The 20,504-nt window shown below is 42.2% G+C and overlaps 1 protein-coding gene across 4 annotated transcripts in view; it reads right to left on the reverse strand.

The window, feature by feature from the left end:
• FERMT2 (FERM domain containing kindlin 2) overlaps window positions 1-20,504 on the reverse strand; it is a 121,929-nt gene that overhangs the window by 78,557 nt on the left and 22,868 nt on the right. For all 4 annotated transcript variants that reach the window (XM_061612548.1, XM_061612549.1, XM_061612550.1 and 1 more), the window contains exon 3: window positions 13,886-14,119. In XM_061612548.1, coding sequence (XP_061468532.1) covers window positions 13,886-14,119 — 234 coding nt within the window. The remainder of the gene's footprint in view (window positions 1-13,885; window positions 14,120-20,504) is intronic.

The raw sequence follows: 20,504 nt of genomic DNA on the forward strand, positions 1-20,504 counted from the left end.
TAAGTAACTTTCTGTTCTGACGAAGTGACTCTTCAAGTGATGCCAATTTAGAGCCTAAAAGAAGGTTGAGGGGCAAAATTGTGCTTGTTGCTGTTAAGCTAGAGCAACCAGCAGAGACAGCTCCGTATTTCCACCTGTGCCATCAATGTCAAACAAATGATTTCACTTCTGGTTGATGGGAAACACAAGGCAAGGCCCCTGGAAAAAAAAAACCCTGAGAACCAACAACGTTATGGTCTGTTGGACTATCGAGGTGCAAGGATCTAATGCTCGCATGGAGAACATTTTCCGCCAGAGGGTTTGTCTCTGTCGGGGGGTAAGGTGTCAGGACCACATGCCACTGGTAGGCAGGCCGAGCCAAAATTGGGCAGGACCATCTCTCCCTCCCCCCGTCACACACACACAAAACCCTTCAATCTGGATTGCCACCTGCACCTCCAATTTGCATTAGGAGGGGGGGAATTTCCCACTTGCTCCAATGGAATGTTTTTTCCAACATAAATTGCAGGCATAGGGGCCCAAAGTGGAATGCTGCATTTCTCTAATGGCTGAGGAAGAAGAGAAACTCCAAGGGCATACCTGTCTCATGGGTTAGGGATCTACCACCCCTAATGTAGAGTTCCTCCTTATAGGATAGTTGAAATATTGTAAACAGATGCTCCTTTGCTTTTCTTGAAAAGTCTTGATATTGACTAGGAAGAAATCAAGTGGTTCTCTCCATACTCCCTCCCCCACCCCACAGCCCCATTAACTAACATACACTGGAAAATGCTAAGTCTCAAAATGCTCAAATTATAGAGCCTTGCTAATAAAAATATTGCCACCAATGGCTTTTGTCTAGTCTTGACTGACTACAACAGACTTCAAATTTCACTGACTATCAAAGCAATCAGAGTTCTGGTGTATGAGCCTTTTGTCACACTCTACCCTTCAAGAAACATTGTTCAAATTGTTTAAGTTTACAATCACTTTATAAAAGTGCTAAAAGGCAAGGGAAGGAGGAGATGGAGAGAGAAGCAGTATGTTCCTGAAACCAGTTGCCGGAAGCCTCAGGAGGGGAGAGTGTTCTTGCACTTGGGTCCTGCTTGCGGGCTTCCCCCAGGCACCTGGCTTTAAAAGAAGATTAGACAAATTCATGGAGGACAGGGCTATCAATGGCTACTAGCCATGATGGCTGTGCTCTGCCACCCTAGTCAGAGGCAGCATGCTTCTGAAAACCAGTTGCCGGAAGCCTCAGGAGGGGAGAGTGTCCTGCACTCGGGTCCTGCTTGCAGGCTTCCCCCAGGCACCTGGTTGGCCACTGCGAGAACAGGATGCTGGACTAGATGGGCCACTGGCCTGATCCAGCAGGCTCTTATGTTCTAAGCAATATGGTGGCAAAGTTCAGCCTACTCTGTACTGTCAGATTCATTGTCAGGCAGGATTACTTAGGTATGTTTCGCATCAAATATTTTTTCTACTTTGCATCATTTTACTGCTGTCCTTAATCAGACATGCAGAAAAATGTTAAAGGACACAGAGTGCAGGATATAGATTCTAGCATTTGATTTAGTATTTTTAAACCCACATATTTTCTCAGTTTCAGAAGAAAACTTGGAAGTTGCATTGGCAGTTCACTTAAAGAAATTACGATCTCTCCTGGAAGCTTACACACACACCTTCAAGGTAACTGTCTTAAAAAACACTAAATATAAATTGCATTCAATACGTTAAAGCACAGTAAGGTTTCTCTCATTCCCATACATTGCGCACATATCCCATCTTTCACCCTGCAGCCACTACCTTCAACTATTAAATACTGTCTCAAACCTATCAGTTCTGTAGAAGTAACAGCACTACACATTAAGCTGGTGTGGAAAAATCAAAATAATTGTCATCATGACTTTTAAAATCGATTGCTAAAAATATCATTTTTCCTACGTTTTCTAACTCTCCAGGAATAAGCTCTTGTAGCATTAGCGTAATATAAGTCTTTCTCCATTATCCAGAGTTCTGTGCCAGACACAAAAACAGTTAAGGGAGTAGCTTATGCTGACACTAACGGCAAGTCATGCTGCCTGGGCGAAACAGGAGCTCAATGCCTGGTAATAACAGATTACAAGCAAAGTGGTATCTTGCTATATGCCAAGGAAGATTGTTCCAATGTGACCAAAATGTCTTGAGGATAGTGCGTACATGAGTCTCTCACTGCACTAGGAGCCCAACAACCCACCCCTACCTTACCAGAGCCAGTATTCATAAAGGAGGGAATGGACACATCACTTCTTTGTGCAGTGAAAGTCACTGAAAACATTCCTGTTCTACTCCTAAAGCCAAGTGTATTAACATCCTATTTTTACTCAGCTTTTCACTTGCAGGTTTCACAGAGCCATGCATCTCAAAGCTATTCAGATTCTCTGAAGTCCTGAAACTCTTACAGCTATCTAAGAATACACATCCTGTCGCCTAGGGCTTAAGGGGAAAATGTGGCTCAGGCTGTTGTCTTGCAGACCATCATTATCCAGGTCTTTACACAGCTACAAGAGTGAGGAGAGTAAGTAAAAAAGTATTTCCAGAAAAAAATGCTTGACAAGAAGAGTTTAGTGGCTGGGTTTGTGGCAAAGAAAAGCTTCAGGGCTATGGGCTATACAGCTTTTTCCTCTCAAAAGTAGGATTCTGGCAAAGAAAAGGCTCACAAAATAAGCAAGGTGATGAAAGGTTCAAGCATTCTGTGAAAATCACATACCTTTACCACTGAATTCTAAATAGATCTACTTATAAGAATTAAAAAGTGAAAAAAGGTTTGGTTAAATAGTTGCTACGTTGCTTACAATGAAGACACCCACTCATCCAGCAAACATTAAGAAACTTATTTATGAACTCAGCTTAAGGGGGAAGGGTCTGAATTTTTTTACTCTGATAGCAGTGGGGGGGGGAGCAGAGAAGCAACCAGAAACAAACAGGAAAGTTGTGACACGTACACACCACCCCCTTGGCATGATTCATCCTAGAACGCAGTTGTTAAAAATAGAACACCTCTCTGTTTATTAAGTTTCATCAAATTTCTGTTCCGTTTTCCCAGTCATCGGTTCTAAAAGGAAAACTGTACACAAGACAGTATTCCACAAGTATTAGTAGATGGACAAACAAGATTGTAATGAAAATAAACACTATTTACGACACTGCTATCAATTCTACCTCATAGAGATTACAAAAGTTTTCTATTTTAAATCTACTCTTCAGTGGAGAAAGGTGCAGGGGGGGATGGGAAAGATCGCATCCTGGGAAGGGGTGGGAACTCTGAGAAATTTAATCCCAGTGGGAAACTACTAACTAGTGTTTCCTACAGTTCTTTTCTATGCAAGCTGTACTGATACAAGATATGGGGGTGGTATCAGAACAAGGTTTTTTGGGGAATGGGGGAGGAAGGGAGGGGTCACATCAGGAAAAGACATTACAAAGTTCAGCAACATAGTATATCGGGGCATAAAGAAAATGAACTCTCACTTACAGGAGAGCTAGTGTAGTACAAGGACTGAGAGGCAGAGCTGCGAGTGAGAAAGTCCTGGATCGAATCTTGCTTCTGCTATGAAATCTGCTAGATGTCCTCAGGCAAGCCCCTTTCTCCCTGCCCCAGTCCCACCACCCACATCTATAACACTGGGGTAGCCATACCACATACACACTTTTCAATAAGAATTCCAAGAGATGGCTTCATACTTGTAAGAATTACTGGAATAATACACATTAAGCTCATGGACAGACTAAAGGTTTTAAGATGATCACACAAAATGCCATGCACAGCACACGCCTACTTACCTTCTGCCTTGAAATTCCTTTTCTGTATTTGCATCAGGGGTGGGGAACATTTTTTTAACCTGAGGGCAGCATTCCTTCTTGGGCTTCTCTTTGGTTGGGGTGGGGTGGGTGGGGAGTGTGTGAGACAGAAGGAAAAGTGGGTGCAGCAATGGATGTATAGCAGACTGCATTCCAGCTGCCCAAAATCCAGAGCTGCCTCTGCATGCACATGCGCGCACACACATACACACACACCTCTCCATCAAGGCAACCAAAGGCATTATTGAAGTTCAAGGGCATATTCTAGCCAAGCAAAGCACACAAGGAACGTGCAGGGCTAGTGAAAACAGTTGCCAGGGAAGAGCCCAAAGGGTTGAGTGGAGAGGTCTAGAGGGCTACATTTGGCCCATGGGCTGCAGGGCCCTCATTCCTGACCTAATGAAGTGTTTCAGAAAATTTAAGGACTGTACACCTATTATTACATTATAATCTTCAGACATGTAGCATGTTAAGCAAGAAAAAACGTCCATCAGTAACACAATACTATGCTATAGAAATAAATGACCAAACACAAAAGAGCACCTAAAGCAGCCATTCTAAACACAAAGAAAAAGGCCAGGTGTCTGTGTGTGTGTGGGGGGGTATTTTTGGCCTGATACTGATAGTAAGGACTACAGCTGAATATCAAAAAGACTAAAGAAATGACAACAGAAGATTTATGTAACTTTACAGTTGACAACAAGGACATTGAACTTGTCAAGGATTATCAATTCCTCGGCACAGTCATTAACCAAAATGGAGACAATAGTCAAGGAATCAGAAGAAGGCTAGGATTGGGGAGGGCACCTGTGAGAGAACTAGAAAAGGTCCTCAAATGCAAAGATGCATCACTGAACACCAAAGTCAGGATCATTCAGACCATGGTATTCCCGATCTCTATGTATGGATGTGAAAGTGAAAAAAGCAGATAAGAGAAAAATCAACTCATTTGAAATGTGGTGCTGGAGGAGAGCTTTGCGCATACCATGGACTGCAAAAAAGACAAATAATTGGGTGTTAGAACAAATTAAACCAGAACTGTCACTAGAAGCTAAAATGATGAAACTGAGGTTATCATACTTTGGACACACAATGAGAAGACATAATTCACTAGAAAAGACCATAATGCTGGGAAAAATAGAAGGGATTAGGAAAAGAGGAAGGCCAAATAAGAGATGGATTGATTCCATAAAGGAAGCCACAGACCTGAACTTGCAAGATCTGAACAGGGTAGTTCATGACAGATGCTCTTCGGGGTCACCGATTCATAGGGTCGCCATAAGTTGTAATCAACTTGAAGGCATATAACAACATCCAACTGATAGTAAGTTCCACAAAAGTGGCACCATCAAACAGGCCCCTTCCTCAGCCACCACTTGCCTTATCTCAAGTGTAACAGCCTGTTAGATCAGGCCAGTGGCCCATCTAGTCCAGCATCCTATTCTCAGTGGCCAACCAGATGCTCATGGGAAACCCACAAACAGGACCTGAGTGCAAGAACACTCTTCCCCTCTGGCAACTGGTTCTTAGAAGCATATTGCCTCCAACTATGGTGGCAGAGCACAGCGATGATGGTTAGCAGCGACTGATAATCTTACCCTCCATGAATTTATCTAGTCTTCTGTTAAAGCCATCCAAGGTGGTGGCCATCAATGGCTCTTGTGGGAGCAAATTCCACAGTTTAAATATGCTCTGCATGAAGTAGTACTTTTATTATGCCTGTTATGAATCTTCCACCTTTCAGCTTCACTGAATGTGAAAGAAGACCTTATCGACTTTCTCCGTGGAAAAATGGAAATGGACTGCCTTCAAGTCGATTCCAACCTATGGCGACCCTATGAATAGGACTTTCATGGTAAGTGATATTCAGAGGTGGTTTACTGTTGCCCTCCTCTGAGGCTGAGAGGCAGTGACTGGCCTAAGATCACCCAGTGAGCATCATGGCTATGTGGGGATTCCATCCCTGGTTTTCCAGGTTGTAGTCTGACGCTCTAACCACTACACCACACTGGCTCTCTATAACATGCATTATTTTATACAGTTCTATCATGTCACCTCTGACTCACCTTTTCTCTACATTAAAGAGCCCCAAATGCTGCAACCTTTCCTCACAGGGGCATCACTCTATCCCCTTGACTATTCTGGTTGCCCTTCCCTGAACCTTTTCCAACTCTACAATATCCTTTTTGAGGTGGGGCAACCAGAACTGTACACAATATTCCAAAGTGGCCACACCATAGATTTATATGGCATGATAATATCGGCAGTTTTATTTTCAACACCTTTCCTAATGACCCCTAGCATGGAATTTGCCTTTTTCATAGCTGTTGCACACTGATTCAACATCTTCATCGAGCTATCCACTAAAACCCCAAGGTCTCATTCTTGGTCAGCCACCACAAGTTCAGACCCCATGAGAGAGTATGTAAAATTAAGATTTTTTGCTCCAATATGCATAATTTTACACTTGTTTACATTGAATTTCATTTGCCATTTTACCATCCATTCACCCAGTTTGGAGAGGTCCTTTTGGAGCTCTTTGCAATCCCTTTTTGTTTTAACAACCCTGAACAATTTATTATCATCAGCAAACGCAGCTACCTCACTGCTTACCCCTAACTCTAGATTGCTTATGAACAAATTAAAAAAGCACAGGTCCCAACAGCAATCTTTGGGGGACTCCACTTTCTACAGCCCTTCACTGGGAAAACTGTCCATTTATTCCTACTCTCTGGCTCCTGCTGCTTAACCAATTCCTGATCCACAAGAGGACCTCTCTTCGAAATATAGGCTATGCAGAGAAGGGCCTCAGAAGATTCTCTCAGCATTTGGGCAGAGTCAGGCCCAACACACTTTTGAGACAGTCTTCTTAATGATACTGCTGTGTCAGATTGAGGACAAAGGAGCAGAGAGACCTTACAGACTGCTCCGCCCCCCCCCCATTAATGAACTCCCTCCTGATTAAGTATTTTAAGTCTAGGCAATTTTTGGAAGTAGTAAGGCTTCCTTTTGATGTGGCTTTCAAGACTCAGTGTGAAGACAGGAGAGGTTAGGGTTTTTTTATTTTTAAAAAGGAGGTATTTTTAAAAAGGAGGCTTGTGTTACCTTTCCCCAGCCTTCAGGATGCGAATGGACAATGATCTAAAGTGAACTGAAGGAGTATTTTAAAACAAATCATCAATAATGTTACATGCATTTTAATTAAATCTCCAGTTTGCGGCTATCACTTCTACGCTCTCATAGTTTACTTACAGTGGCTCACTTCCTGCCCCTTGACAGAAATAGGTCAGCCAAGAGTAATCCATTTTTATTTTAAAAGCAAAAAAAGATTTATTATGACAAAGCTCAAGTTGCAGGTTCCGGTTGCAGACTCTGCAATAGATTTCCTTTTAGAACAAGCCTTGACTTAAAAGGCTGGGCAAAGCTGACACCAATTGCTATCAGAAGACACGAAGCATAGTATTAGGCAGGTAAAAACAAAGGTAAGCGTTGTTGTGCTGTGTTAACACTCAATCAGAGTGTCTGCATGGAAAACAACAATGCTGCAACGCAGGACTGGTCACATTTGAAATCTTTGCCATCACACATTCAAACTTTTATCTACAACTAAGAGTTCTAGAGTGTTACTAAAAAGGCAGGGGGAGCAAAGTCAGTTTACAGTTTTAACAAGAATACATGGGCCACAAATAAAGCCTTAGGGCTGCATGTGAGCCACAGGGCAAAGGCCACCCACTTGTTTTCATATCCTCTCTCCAGGCCCATCTTTTCCCCACAGAACTGAGCATGTAAGGGGAACAGATTCTCCTGCCATTTATACACAGAAGTTTGACTAGTCAAGGATGCCCCACTTTTTGGTTTTAACAGAGATGCTAAGCACGGATAGGTATATCAGTCAATGTTTATAGGCAAGAGGCAAGAATGGTGTTTCGCTTATGACAAACAGAACTGCCTATGAGTCGGAGCAGAAAGTTGACAGAGTAGAAGAGTTCCATAGTGCATCACTTTTGCTTGATCAGAACAGGTTATGTAGCAAGACTGAGGGATAAACTAGAAGCAAAGATGGTATACACATTATTACAAGGTATATATGTTTATTTATTTATTTTTATTTAAAGCAGGAACACTGGGGAGTGATTTCCATTGGTGCCAACGGAAGCTGCGTTCCTAAGGCTAGTAGCAACACCAAGGGGAGAGGATTTTCATTGGGACTGCAGCTGGGGAGGGAAGGATCAAACTCCCCTTCCCACATGCTGTAGTCCTGATGAAAAGCACATCTAATGCTTTCTAATGTGTTTAGTGTCACATCTAGTTTGGCACTAAGACACTGCCAATAGTTTTTTAAAAAGCAAAATCTGGATATAGGGCAGGATTTTCTATAGCTGAACATAAGTGACTGAGCTGGTACAAGTAACACATTTATTCTTCAAATAAAAGTATTCTCATTAAACACCCACACATTTTTCATAGCGTTAAGAACATCAGAAGAGCCTGACTGCTGGATCAGACCAAAGGCCCATCTAATCTATCATCCTCTTCGTATAGTGGCCAACCAGATGCCTATGAAGAGCCCACAAGCAGGTCCTGAGCACAACAAACTCCTCCCTTGTGCTCCCAGCAACTGGCATTTAGAGGCATAGAACAGAATGCAAGACTAGATGTGCCTTTGGTCTGATCCAGTGGGCTTTTTCTTATGACATTTTCCTATAGTGTCTGTAGCTCCGCTGCTTTCAGAATTGTTCCACTTAAAGGCAAGATATAAAATCTTTTAAATAAAATACGTAATATTTATTCACCAATATTCATAACAGTTTACAAAAAACACACATAGCATCCAGCAGAGGACAAATCAAACTACCAAAGCTGTCAACAGAACCAGCACAGCAAGAAGAATAAAGGCAAGCAACATTAAAAGAGCTAAGGCCCTCTTGTCTTGAGCTCCAAGTCAAACATTTTTAACTTGGACAATAAACTAGGTGACTAGAGGATCAGCTGTCCTTGACTTGATTCTAACCAACAGAGATGATTTGGTGGATGAAGTGGCAGGTACGGAAACTCTGGGGCTAAGTGATCATGCTACACTAGAGTTCTTGATTTCAAAGGAAGCAAAAGCGGAGAGTAGCCGCGTATCCTGGACTTCAGGAAAGCTGATTTTAATAAACTCAGAATAATGGTAAGTAAGGTTCCATGGCAAGTGACCCTAATGAGAAAAGGAGTCCAAGATGGGTGGGAGTTTCTAAAAGAGGAAATTCTAACGGCACAATGGCAAACAATTCCATCAAGGAAAAAAGGGGGAAGACAGCAGAAGAAGCCAATGTGGCTTCACAGAAAGCTTAGAGAGGACCTGAAAACAAAAAAGGACACATGCAGGAAGTGGAAGGTAGGCACAGAACTGGAGGGATGGCATCAGGAAGGCTAAAGCTGAGAATGAGCTGAGGTTAGCGAGAGATGCCAAAAGCAACAAAAAAGCTTTCTTCAGGTACATCCACACTAAAAGACAGAGAAAAGAAATGGTGGTGCAGCTACTCAATGGGGATGGCAAAATGACAACATATGACAAAGAAAATGCAGCAGTGCTCAATTCCAACTTTGGCTCAGTCTTCTCCCAAAAGTGAGTCCATGACCCTCCTGGCAAACATGAAGTAGAAGGGGCAGAATTGGAGCTTGAGACTGATAAACAAATGGTCAAGGAATACCTAATCACTTTGAACAAGTTCTAATCTCCAGGGCCTGATGAACTGCATCCTAGAGTATTGAAGAAACTGGCTGAAAAACTCTCGGGACCACTGTCTATTATCTTTGAGAAATCATGGAGGACTGGTGAAGTGCCAGATGACTGGAGGAGAGCTAATGTTGTCCCAATCTTCAAAAAGGGCAAAAAGCAGGAACCTGGGTACTACAGACCAGTCAGCCTGACATTGATCCCTAGGAAAATTATGGAGCAGATTATAAAGCGGTCAGTTTGTAAACACCTTGAAAACTATACAGTGATTACTAGAAGCCAACATGGATTTATCAGGAACAAATCCTGCCAGACTAATCTTATCTCATTTTTTGATCGGGTAACCTCCCTGGTAGACTGTGGGAATGCTGTGGACATAATATATCTCGACTTCAGCAAAGCTTTTGACAAAGTGCCCCATGATATTCTGATTAGCAAGATAGCTAAATGTGGGCTGGATGGAACAGCTATTGCGTGGATCCACAGTTGGCTCCAGAATCGTACTCACAGTGTGCTTATCAAGGGTTCCTTCTCAAAATGGGGGAAGGTAACAAGCGGGGCACCACAGGGCTCAGTTCTGGGCCAGTACTCTTCAACATTTTTGTTAGTAAGTTGAGTGAAGAGTGGAAGGAATACTTATCAAATTTGCAGATGATACAAAATTGGGATAGCTAATACTTTGGAAGACAAAATTCAAAGGGATCTTGATAGGCTGGAGCATTGGGGTGAAAACAACAGGAGGAAATTTAACAGGGAGAAGTGAAAAGTTCTACACCGAGGAAAAAGAAACCAAATGCAGAGTTATGGGGGATACTTGGCTCAGCAATACTACATGTGAGAAGAATCTCAGGACTGTTGTTGATCACAAGGTGAATATGAGCCAACGGCGTGATGTGGCTGCAAAAAAGGCAAATGCTATTTTAGGCTGAGTAGTGGCTGGTAGCCATAAGTTGGGATCAACTTGAAGGTGGTCCATTTCCATTTTCATTTTAGGCTGCATTAACAGAAGTATATTTTCCAAATTGCATGAAGTATTGGTTTCCCTCGATTTGGCATTGGTTAGGCCTCATCTTGACTGCATCCAGTTCTCGACACCACACTTTAGGAAGGATGCAGACAAACTGGAATGGGTTCAGAGGAGGGAAACGAGGATGATCAGGGGACTGGAAACAAAGCCCTATGAAGAGAGACTGAAAGAAGTGGGCATGTTTAGCCTTGAGAAGAAAAGACTAAGGGGAGATATGATAGCACTCTTCAAGTACTTGAAAGGTTGCCACACAGAGGAGGCAGAGTGCAGGACATAGAATAATGGGCTCAAGTTGCAAGAAGCCAGATTTCAACTGAACATCAGGAAAAACTTCCTGTTAGAGTGGTAGGACAATGGAACCAATTACCTAGGGAGGTGGTGGACTCTCCAACACTGGAAACCTTCAAGAGGCAGCTGGACAGCCATCTATCAGGTATGCTTTAATTTAGATTCCTGCATAAAGCAGGGGGTTGGACTTGATGCCTTATAGGCCACTTCCAACTCTACGATTCTAACTTTGATCAGTGAAAAAAGAATAGCCTTTCGACAGCACTTCTTATGATCATAGCATCTTCACATAATCTGGATTTAAGAATTAGTACACCTAACAACCAGCTCCCAATCTTCCAGTATCTTCAGATAATGGCATTTCTTCAGTCGCAATGTGACGGTGCAACACCTGCAGATAGTTAACTTTTTCTAAGTTCTCTCTTAGGGTCCAAACTAAAACAGTGGGAGCTAATGTAGCGTCCTCCAGATGTTGTTGGATTCTCAGCTCCCATAAACTCCAGCCAGCACTGAGGGCACAACATTGGCTACTGTTGATTTAGGGTTTATTTACATAATTATGTGTGTAATTTAATACTGTCCAACTTATAATTTGTAATTCTGAATTTGTTTGTCACTGCAAGATTAACTTGTGCTAAACATTAGAAATCCTTTACAGATCCATCAATACAAAGTTTGGAGGATATTATATTCTGTATTATATTATGTCTTTTTTTTTAAAGCTTATAGCAGGTTTTCTGCTCCAATATATGAATCTTTCTTTTAAGGCAGATCTCTAAATAAGGTCTTCAGTCTCATCCCTGATGTCTTTTTAGACACAGCCCAATGCAACTTTCTTGGGGAAAAGCTCTAGAGCACTGTAATTGCCACAGAGAAACACCTCTTCAGAAAGCAGGGCCTTATTTAGCGCCTCCAGCTTCATCAAGAATGCCACGCAACAAGATCAGCCTCAAAAGGCCTCCTCTATCCCACCAGTTAAAACAGCTAGACTGGTGAGGACTAGGGAGAGGGCTTTTTCAATTGTGGCTCCCACTCTGTGGAATTCCCTCCCAAACGATCTCCGTCATGCCCCCGCTATGATGAGCTTCCGCCGGGCCTTGAAGACCTGGCTCTTCAGACAGGCTTTTGGGGTGGGTTAGGTTTATTACTACCGTTGAGATTTTAATTTTTTAATGTATTTGGATGTTTTTATTCTGTACGTCGCCCAGAGTGGCTGGACAACCAGCCAGATGGGCGACTAATAAATCTAATAAATAAATAATAAAATTATTTAGTCTCTATGCAAGATGAAATGCATAGCAGGACCTCCTCAGAATATCTTGAAGTGCCTGGGGTGAGGAGGTTGTTTATACCCCCATATCACTTGGAACAGCTCAACTACAATGTGAACATGAGAAGTGTTCATCCTTTGTTGCCTCCACCACCAAAGCTGACTCTAAGATGAACTGCAACACATGTGCAGTAGGGTTGGTTGAGAGTCTTCCACCACTGCTGCTCAAACCTCTGCCTCTTCCATTTAATCTCCCCAAACTTCTTGGAAACTAAGGAACCAACTGAACTCCAGCTGATGGGAGATAACTTCCACAAGTACACCAAAACTATTTAAACAAAAACAAATCAAGAAACCTTAAGTGTTTGCCAGATTTCAATGGGATGTTGACAACATGAGCATTCCTTTAACCAGGACACTGAAAAATCCACACATTAAATTATCAGTTCAAGGACACAAACATCCAGTGAACTATTTTACAATTGTATAATAATGCTCACAGTGTCTGGGGCTGTATCATTAGGAAGCCAAGAGGGAACATAAGAAGAGCCTGCTGGATCAGGCCAGTGGCCCATCTAGTCCAGCATCCTGTTCTCACAGTGGCCAACCAGGTGCCTGGGGGAAGCCCGCAAGCAGGACCCGAGTGCAAGAACACTCTCCCCTCCTGAGGCTTCCGGCAACTGGTTTTCAGAAGCATGCTGCCTCTGACTAGGGTGGCACAGCACAGCCATCACGGCTAGTAGCCATTGATAGCCCTGTCCTCCATGAATTTGTCTTATCTTCTTTTAAAGGGAGAAGAATGTAGTTGACTGTCTGGAAGCTTGGAACCGTTTGTGCTTCCCACCTATCTCCTTCTCCTGTACAAACTGCAGAGGGGAAATATCACTGTTTTCTCCTGCTTTAGGGAACCATTTGTGTCTTGGCAGTAGCAGTGTCCGTGACATTCATCTTCTCCATTACCTCAGATCTATGTATCTGAAGGATCACCTACCTCCACATGTGCCTGTCCGTACACTCAAGTCCTCAGAGGCCCTGTTCCAAGTTTCCCCCATCATCTGATGTCTGGCAGGTGGCTGCCCAGGGGAAGGCCCTTCTCAGTGGAAGTACCCTATAGAATGTTCTCCCGAGGGAAGCTCACCTGGTGCTAACCCAGATCAAGATTTTAGTATGTTTTTGTATAATTTTAATTTGTATGTTTTAAATTTATTGTGTTGGAGTGCTATAAGCTGCCCTGGGAATTTTATTAACCTGTGGGGTATAAATTCCTCAAGTAACAAATACATTCATACATAGCAACTGGCATCCTCTACATCAGGAGTGGAGAACCTTTGACTCTCCAGACGTTGCCACAGATATGGCCAAGAATGATGGGAGTTATAGTTCAGCAACATATGGAGGGTGAAAGGTTCCCCATACTCCCTACATTAAGGGGGAAATTGCAGGGTGCCATGCAAAGCCTGAGAAAAGGTACAGGCATACAGCAGTAGAAGCACAGTTACACTGTACAGATTCCCACTGTTTGGCAGGCATTTTACTAGTTCCATGAGCCAAAAGCTATTCTCTCCTATTTTAACAAGGGCCTCGTGCAATACTAAACTGTTAGGAAGTTGAAGAATCAATCCAGAGGAAGACAGACTTATCTTCCTTTGCCAGAAGGCTGATGCTTCAGATAACTGAGACATTACAGAACAGAACAAGAGCTACAATCACTGGCTGCTCATCACATGAAGAGGCAATGTTTGGTCCATAAGCAGTAGATACTCACTGAAGGTCTTGCAGATGTCAGACACTGCTTTGAAGACTCTATCAGAGAAGTTCACTTTCACCTTCACATACTTCATGTTGGGAAGCTGGAGTCGCAGCAGTTTGTGCTGGGGAGTGAACTGCAGTTTGGCATCTGCCTGTATTCCATACTTATCCAAGGTCCAGTGAGTTTTAAGGAGCCATGTTCTCTTCTTTTCCCACCACAAGGCATGGTCAGACCAATCTTTCTTGACATCTAGGAGAGCAAAGATAAAAAGATTAGGAAACAAATAGAAAATCAAAACTTCAGTCACCACAAATGCTTGTAAGTGTTCCTTTGGCTACACAGCCATCAGCTGTTACTTCTATGTGGCAATTAAATGATACCAAAGATTTCCATTTTTGAGAATTTATTCCATTCTGCCCAGCTGTAATTCTTACAACAGCCTGGAATGACATAAGCACTACTCTACTGTATGGGAACGGCATTACTGAACATTTTCTCTTAAAAGGGCTACGTACCAAATAAGGCCAATATAACTAATAGTGTCAACACATCCAATGATAATACCATTTGGTCATGTACACAGAACCAGAGAACAAAACCATGATGAGATCCAAGCACCAGAATGCAGCTTCCTCTAGCCCAGAAAACAATTCTAAGAAGCAAAAGTTTGAGAACTCATTATTAGCATGCATGCAAGATTCTGAACACGTTTCTGCATATCCATTCATGTGCCAGATGTTAAGGCAATGCTTGTCGATGCATTTGTCAACCTCAGAAGAAAACGACTCACATCAGATAACCAGCTGTGAATAAGGGCACTGCAAAAGAGATGATCAAGAGGAAGAAGGTTGACACATCAAAACTTTTATCAGCTTTATCATGTTCCTGTTTCAAGATTCATTTATTACTGCATAAAGATAATTTGTTCCAAGATAATTCTGCACATTTTACCACAGAAAGACACTTAATATATTTCCAGAGTGGGATCTTGAAGGAACATGATGCAAAAACCTTGCTAAAGTTAAGCAGCTCTAGGCCTGGCCAGTGCCTGGATGAAAGGCTTTCTGCAAACTCCATGTATACCACCTTGAATTCCATTTGGAAGAAAGGGGATATTGATGTTATTGAGTAATACATTTCCCACCCCAAATCCTTAAAACAACCTATTCAACCAGCTTCAAAACAGGTTGATCTGAACTACTTAACCCAAAGACTAAAGACAGATTAGTGCCAATGTAAATTCATTATATGCAACAGCTCACAGCCTGCTAATCAGACCCTTCATCCTGATCTAAGGGGTCTAACATTTGACCTCTTGTGCGAGGACCATGATATAATGTTGACAAATGGTACTGATCAAACTCAGGCCACTCACACAGCCCTAACAGAGCATGGCTAAGCTACATGAGGGAACTATCAGGGAGAGTGCTAATAATGGCACTGTACAGTAGCATTCTAAGGGCAGGGCATACCATGGAACACTTGAGTGTGACACTGGGCACACAATCCAGCTTCCTGAGAATTTCAGCTTTCTATTATGATGGATGCAAAGATATGCTTGAAAATATGCAGGAGCACCTACCAGAATATATAAAGCTGGCCAAATATGATTTCTTATAGTTGGGGGCAGGGCTTTGGTGCCCTGCATAGCTTCCTGCCTCTACCCTAATTAATAAAACCAGTATTGTGCAAATCAGTATACAGGGTTCCTCAATTTGTGTAATGTACTCATGTCACAAAATTTATCTTTGCCTAGTGCAGATTTTGGATTGCTTTTGAATGCATTTTAAACAGGGTATACAGCCCTGGTTCCAAGCAATTTACTGACTCAGTAACAGCGACAGAATCCTCTGTAACTTGTGTTCTAATGATACAAGGGTGCAGGGGTCTACTACATACACCCTCTGAAGTACAGGAAATAGATTTAACTAACTGTGAAGACTTTGTATCACAGCAGCTTAATTAAAGGTCATAAGATTGCTGCCCAACAAGAAAACATTTTGAGAAACTCATAATCTTTCTGGATTTCTGTAAAGCTTAACTTTGGCACAGAGGAAGAGGGAAGACACAGTTGACTTTAAAGTCATCCTAGCACTGACATCATAAAAAGTAATTCTTTAAAGAGAAAGAAGCAAGCTCTCCTGGTGCAATATAACTGGACAACAGGAATGGCAGCCACAATATTCTATCATCAAATTAAACAAAACCAAATATAGGAAAGCATGCAGCTTGCAGTGAGCCTTGGCTGCTCTCAGAGAAATCTGTCAAATGATTTTGATGAACTCTGGTCCAAACGTTCACTTCTCCGAAAAAACACTGAGGGTGAGGGAATGAACTTGGCACTGAAAGAAGCCCTTTGCATCAGCAGCACTTTGCTGTTTTAAGTTTAGATGTACGTGGCTGATTGTAGACTACAATAGCAATTGACTTTGCCATCCTCAAGCGGAGTCTGAGCGAAAACAAAATACTTACAATATTCTAAATGCAGTTTCCAAGCCTTCTATAATCATTGTTCCCAAGGCTTTTTGTATAAAATGGCCCAGCACAAACATGACAATGGGTTGGTACATATGTCACAACAAGCCACAACAAGTAACCCACAACTTACTGCAAATGAGAGGGTGCTTGCACGTACTACTCAATTCCTCCCACCCTGCCTGGTCCTGGCAGAAACAAACCGTGAGACTTGGCTTAGCATTATGTGAGAACCAACATTTGTAGTTTGTTTCTCCCAAACAAACAAGTAGTAAGCCAAGACAACAACCTATCCTGGACCCCTCAGCTAAAAGCAGTGACCTTAGCTGGAACACGCGCCCTAGGCTTAGCAAAAAGGTTTTTCTTTACCAAAGGGGGTCAACTTGTTACGCCAATGATAAAAATTTTAACAACTAAATTTCTCCCCAAAATTTTATATGGTGCAGAATTATGGGGATTGACAGCAGGAACTAAATTGGAGTCAATTCAGAACGCTTTTATGAGGTTGGTGCTAGGTCTTCCCCCAGGGACTCCGTCAGCACATCTTAGAGCTGAGCTGGGATTACCCTCAGTCACGGCACGAATTGATCTAACTTACTTACGATATTGGATCCGAATCTTGAACAGCGAAGATTCAACCTTGGTTAAGAAATGTTGGTATGATCAAATGCTGCGGGAGGGTGGGCCATGGAATGCCAGTCACTATTCTCCAAATATGATCTTTCCCCAGCTAAATTATTGGAACTAAGCAAAGCAGCACTTACCAACTGGGTTTATGATTATGATGCTGCTCAGGACCGTGCGTCCATAGTGTTGGCCCCGTTCTCAACCTGGTTCCCATATATTAAACTGAATCATATGGCAGCAAAGTACCTAGAAGTACTTGATAGAGCACCAATCAGAAAAGCTTTTACTGCATTACGGTACCAAGTAATGCCCACAGCCTATCTTGATGGCCGTTATCGTGGCATACCAGTGACTCAGCGTCTCTGTATCTATGGCTGCGATGCAATTGAGGAGATGGTGCACTACTTACTCCATTGTCCACTCTACGACGATCCCAGGAGGAAATTTTTATCTCCATTTTTAGATATTTTAGTACATAGTTCAGATAGTGAGAAGGTAATCGACCTTTTAATGGATAATTTCGATTCAGTGACCCGCGCAGTCGCCAATTTTGCATTGGCTGCACAAAAACTGAGAGATGCCTTTGTGAAACGAATCATATCCTGAAAAGACCTTCCTTATTTTTAATTTGTTTAGCTGTCTAAACCAACTAGAGGTTTTGTGTATATATGTATGTATATGTATGTTTGGTTGCACATGGCCTATGGCTAAGCTTGCAATAAAGTATTCTATTCTATTCTAGTAAGCCAAGAAACGTTGGCTTCCGTTCATGGTTTGTTTGGAGTGAAACAAACTATCAATGCTGGCTCACAAGCAATGCCAAGTAAAGCCTCATCGTTTGTATCTCCCAGTTCCAGACAGGATGGAGTAAAGAGGAGTGATGAGCAGTGTGCACTAACATGCTGCTTGTTCACGGTAAGCCATGGCTTATTTCTTACTTGGCTTATGGTTGAGAGCAAGCGGCAGGATTGTATACCTCTTCCTTCCTCCCTTCCTCCCTACAATAAACTCACTGCTCTGTTCCCCTTTTTGTCTTAACAGTTTATCCATACTATATCTGCATCAGCGTTTACCATGGCTAGCACCAACAATGATGCACTTAACCAGGATTTGCAGACTTATTTCAAATGCCACTTTTGATGCAATGGTAAACGATGGTTGAGGCCATCATGGGGAGGGGGTGGCGGCATAAGACCCCATGATCTCTTAGCCATGGCTAAAAGATCAGCAGTGTTAGGAAGGAAGGTCTTTTAGAGAAGCACTCTACTTGAGTTTTTGTTGAACGGATAAAGACTGAAGGCTAGTGCTCTCCATCACAAATACATCCCAAAATAAACTGGGGTTAAAATGGGAGCAGTAAATCCCTCCCTCCCTGTATCTTTAAGTATACCTTTTAACTTCTAATTATAGTACACTGAAACAGGAAAGTTTCCTGCCCATCAGCTACCTAGCTTTTGGTAGTTCAGACATTCAGAAGACATTATTATCTTAAGAGAAAAAGAATCAAAGCTTATTATGGATAAGTTGGGGAAGGGGGGAAGGATCCATCAACCACCAGCTAAAGGATGTACCAAATCTCCCTGGTTTACAGTAAATCTAACAGGAAGCTGTAGAAAACATGACTCCTAAAACAGAGAGCTAGTGTTCCAGGGCAGCTTTATTTTATTTTATTTTATTTTTTAAATTTTCTTTAAAAATATTCAAACCATCACTGAATGCAGATGTAACAGTCTGTCCAGAGACACCAGTAGTCTTTTAGCTAGGTTTACATTTATCACTATAACATAACATAACTATAGCATTATAGTACAACAGAATAGAGGGGGGAGGGGCACCTTTTTTTCTTTCCTTCTCTCCTCAAACTACCCCTCTCTACACTGTTCAGGCAGGCAGCCCTGACACTCCCTATAGTAGTGCAGGAAGGGGTATGTTCATTAAGCCTGTTCATTAACTCCTGCTGGTCCAAACGTAGCATCAGCACTGTGCGTGTGTGTTAAGCCTTGGGGCTAGCTGTATAGCAGCACTTGAACTGGAATGGGGTACAATGCTAGTGCTACTCAGGGCTCACAGGTATTCCAAACAAATGCACTCTAGCACTCAGGTCAGAGATACCTCCAGCATTTTATCATGGGGTCCCTGCTTGCACAAGCACTAATAAGGATGGACAAAGTGACAAAGTAATGTTAAACAAGTACCACAAATTCATTTCTGCAGTGAAGTGGTCAACATCAATGAGTTAAGAAAAAATCTGGATGAATAAGAGACCAAAGTCATCATAGGGGCACCTCATAAATGTCAATATTCAAGGTAGTGCAGACATCCATATCTAGAGTAGTTTCCCTCCACTAGCTTCTCCAGTCTCCAACTGCAATGCACCACCAACACCCCATATACCCACAGGCAACCAAATTCCAAACCAAAAGAAAACTCTCATGCTACACTCTTAAATAACTCATAAGCTCTCTTTAAATTCTGGTCCTGAAAAAACACTCATGCTACATTTCAATCTAAAGATCACAAGGGATTTTTATGGATTTATAGATTTTAAGAGAGCCAGTGTGGTGTAGTGGTTAAGGTGCTGGACTACAACCTGGGAGACCAGAGTTCACATCCCCACACAGCCATGAAGCTCACTGGGTGACCTTGGGCCAGTCACTGCCTCTCAGCCCCAGAGGAAGGCAATGGTAAAACTCCTCTGAATACCGCTTACCATGAAAACCCTATTCATAGGGCCACCATAAGTCGGAATCTACTTGAAGGCAGTCCATTTCCATTTTCAGGGATTTTAAGGGATCTTTAAGGTAGAACACTGGAAATTTTCACTGTGGAAAGGGAACAGGAAAGTGTGGATTGGATGCCTAAAGTCAGGCATCTGAATGCCTTATTTAAAGTGATTAAGGAACACAGAATCAACTTTGACTGTAGCATAGTGGCTGAGGCTGATCCATGAATCCACAATCTTGCCTTTGGCATGAATCACAGGATGGCCTGAGATAAACTTTTCAGCCTCCCATTTGCAACATGGGGATAATACTGACATACCTTATCAGGTTGAACACTCAAAAGCACCACAGAAATACCAAGTATTATCTATTACATTTAGAATGCCAAGATTTTATTTTCTTCATTTATAAGCTATTCTCAAAGGCATATGACACACAAAGTAGTATGGGGGCATTCTAGAACATAGACGTAGATCATCATCATCATTATCACTGTTTATTTGTATGCCGCCTTTCCATAACAATTTATGCACAAGGCGGCTCACAACATGAACAGAAAAAAAGTTACACAACTCAAAGTAAGAAATAAATTCAACTGGTCAATAAGTTAACAAAAACATCATAAAAACATACAATAAATTGATTGTTGTTGTTGTTGTTGTTATGTGCCTTCAAGTTGATTACGACTTATGCAGACCCTATGAAACAGTGACCTCCAAGAGCATCTGTCATGAACCACACTGTTCAGATCTTGTAAGTTCAGGTCTGTGGCTTCCTTTATGGAATCAATCCATCTCTTGTCTGGCCTT

The sequence above is a fragment of the Rhineura floridana genome, chromosome 2, assembly GCF_030035675.1.
Source record: "Rhineura floridana isolate rRhiFlo1 chromosome 2, rRhiFlo1.hap2, whole genome shotgun sequence".
In the NCBI taxonomy this organism is placed as follows: Eukaryota; Metazoa; Chordata; class Lepidosauria; order Squamata; family Rhineuridae; genus Rhineura; species Rhineura floridana.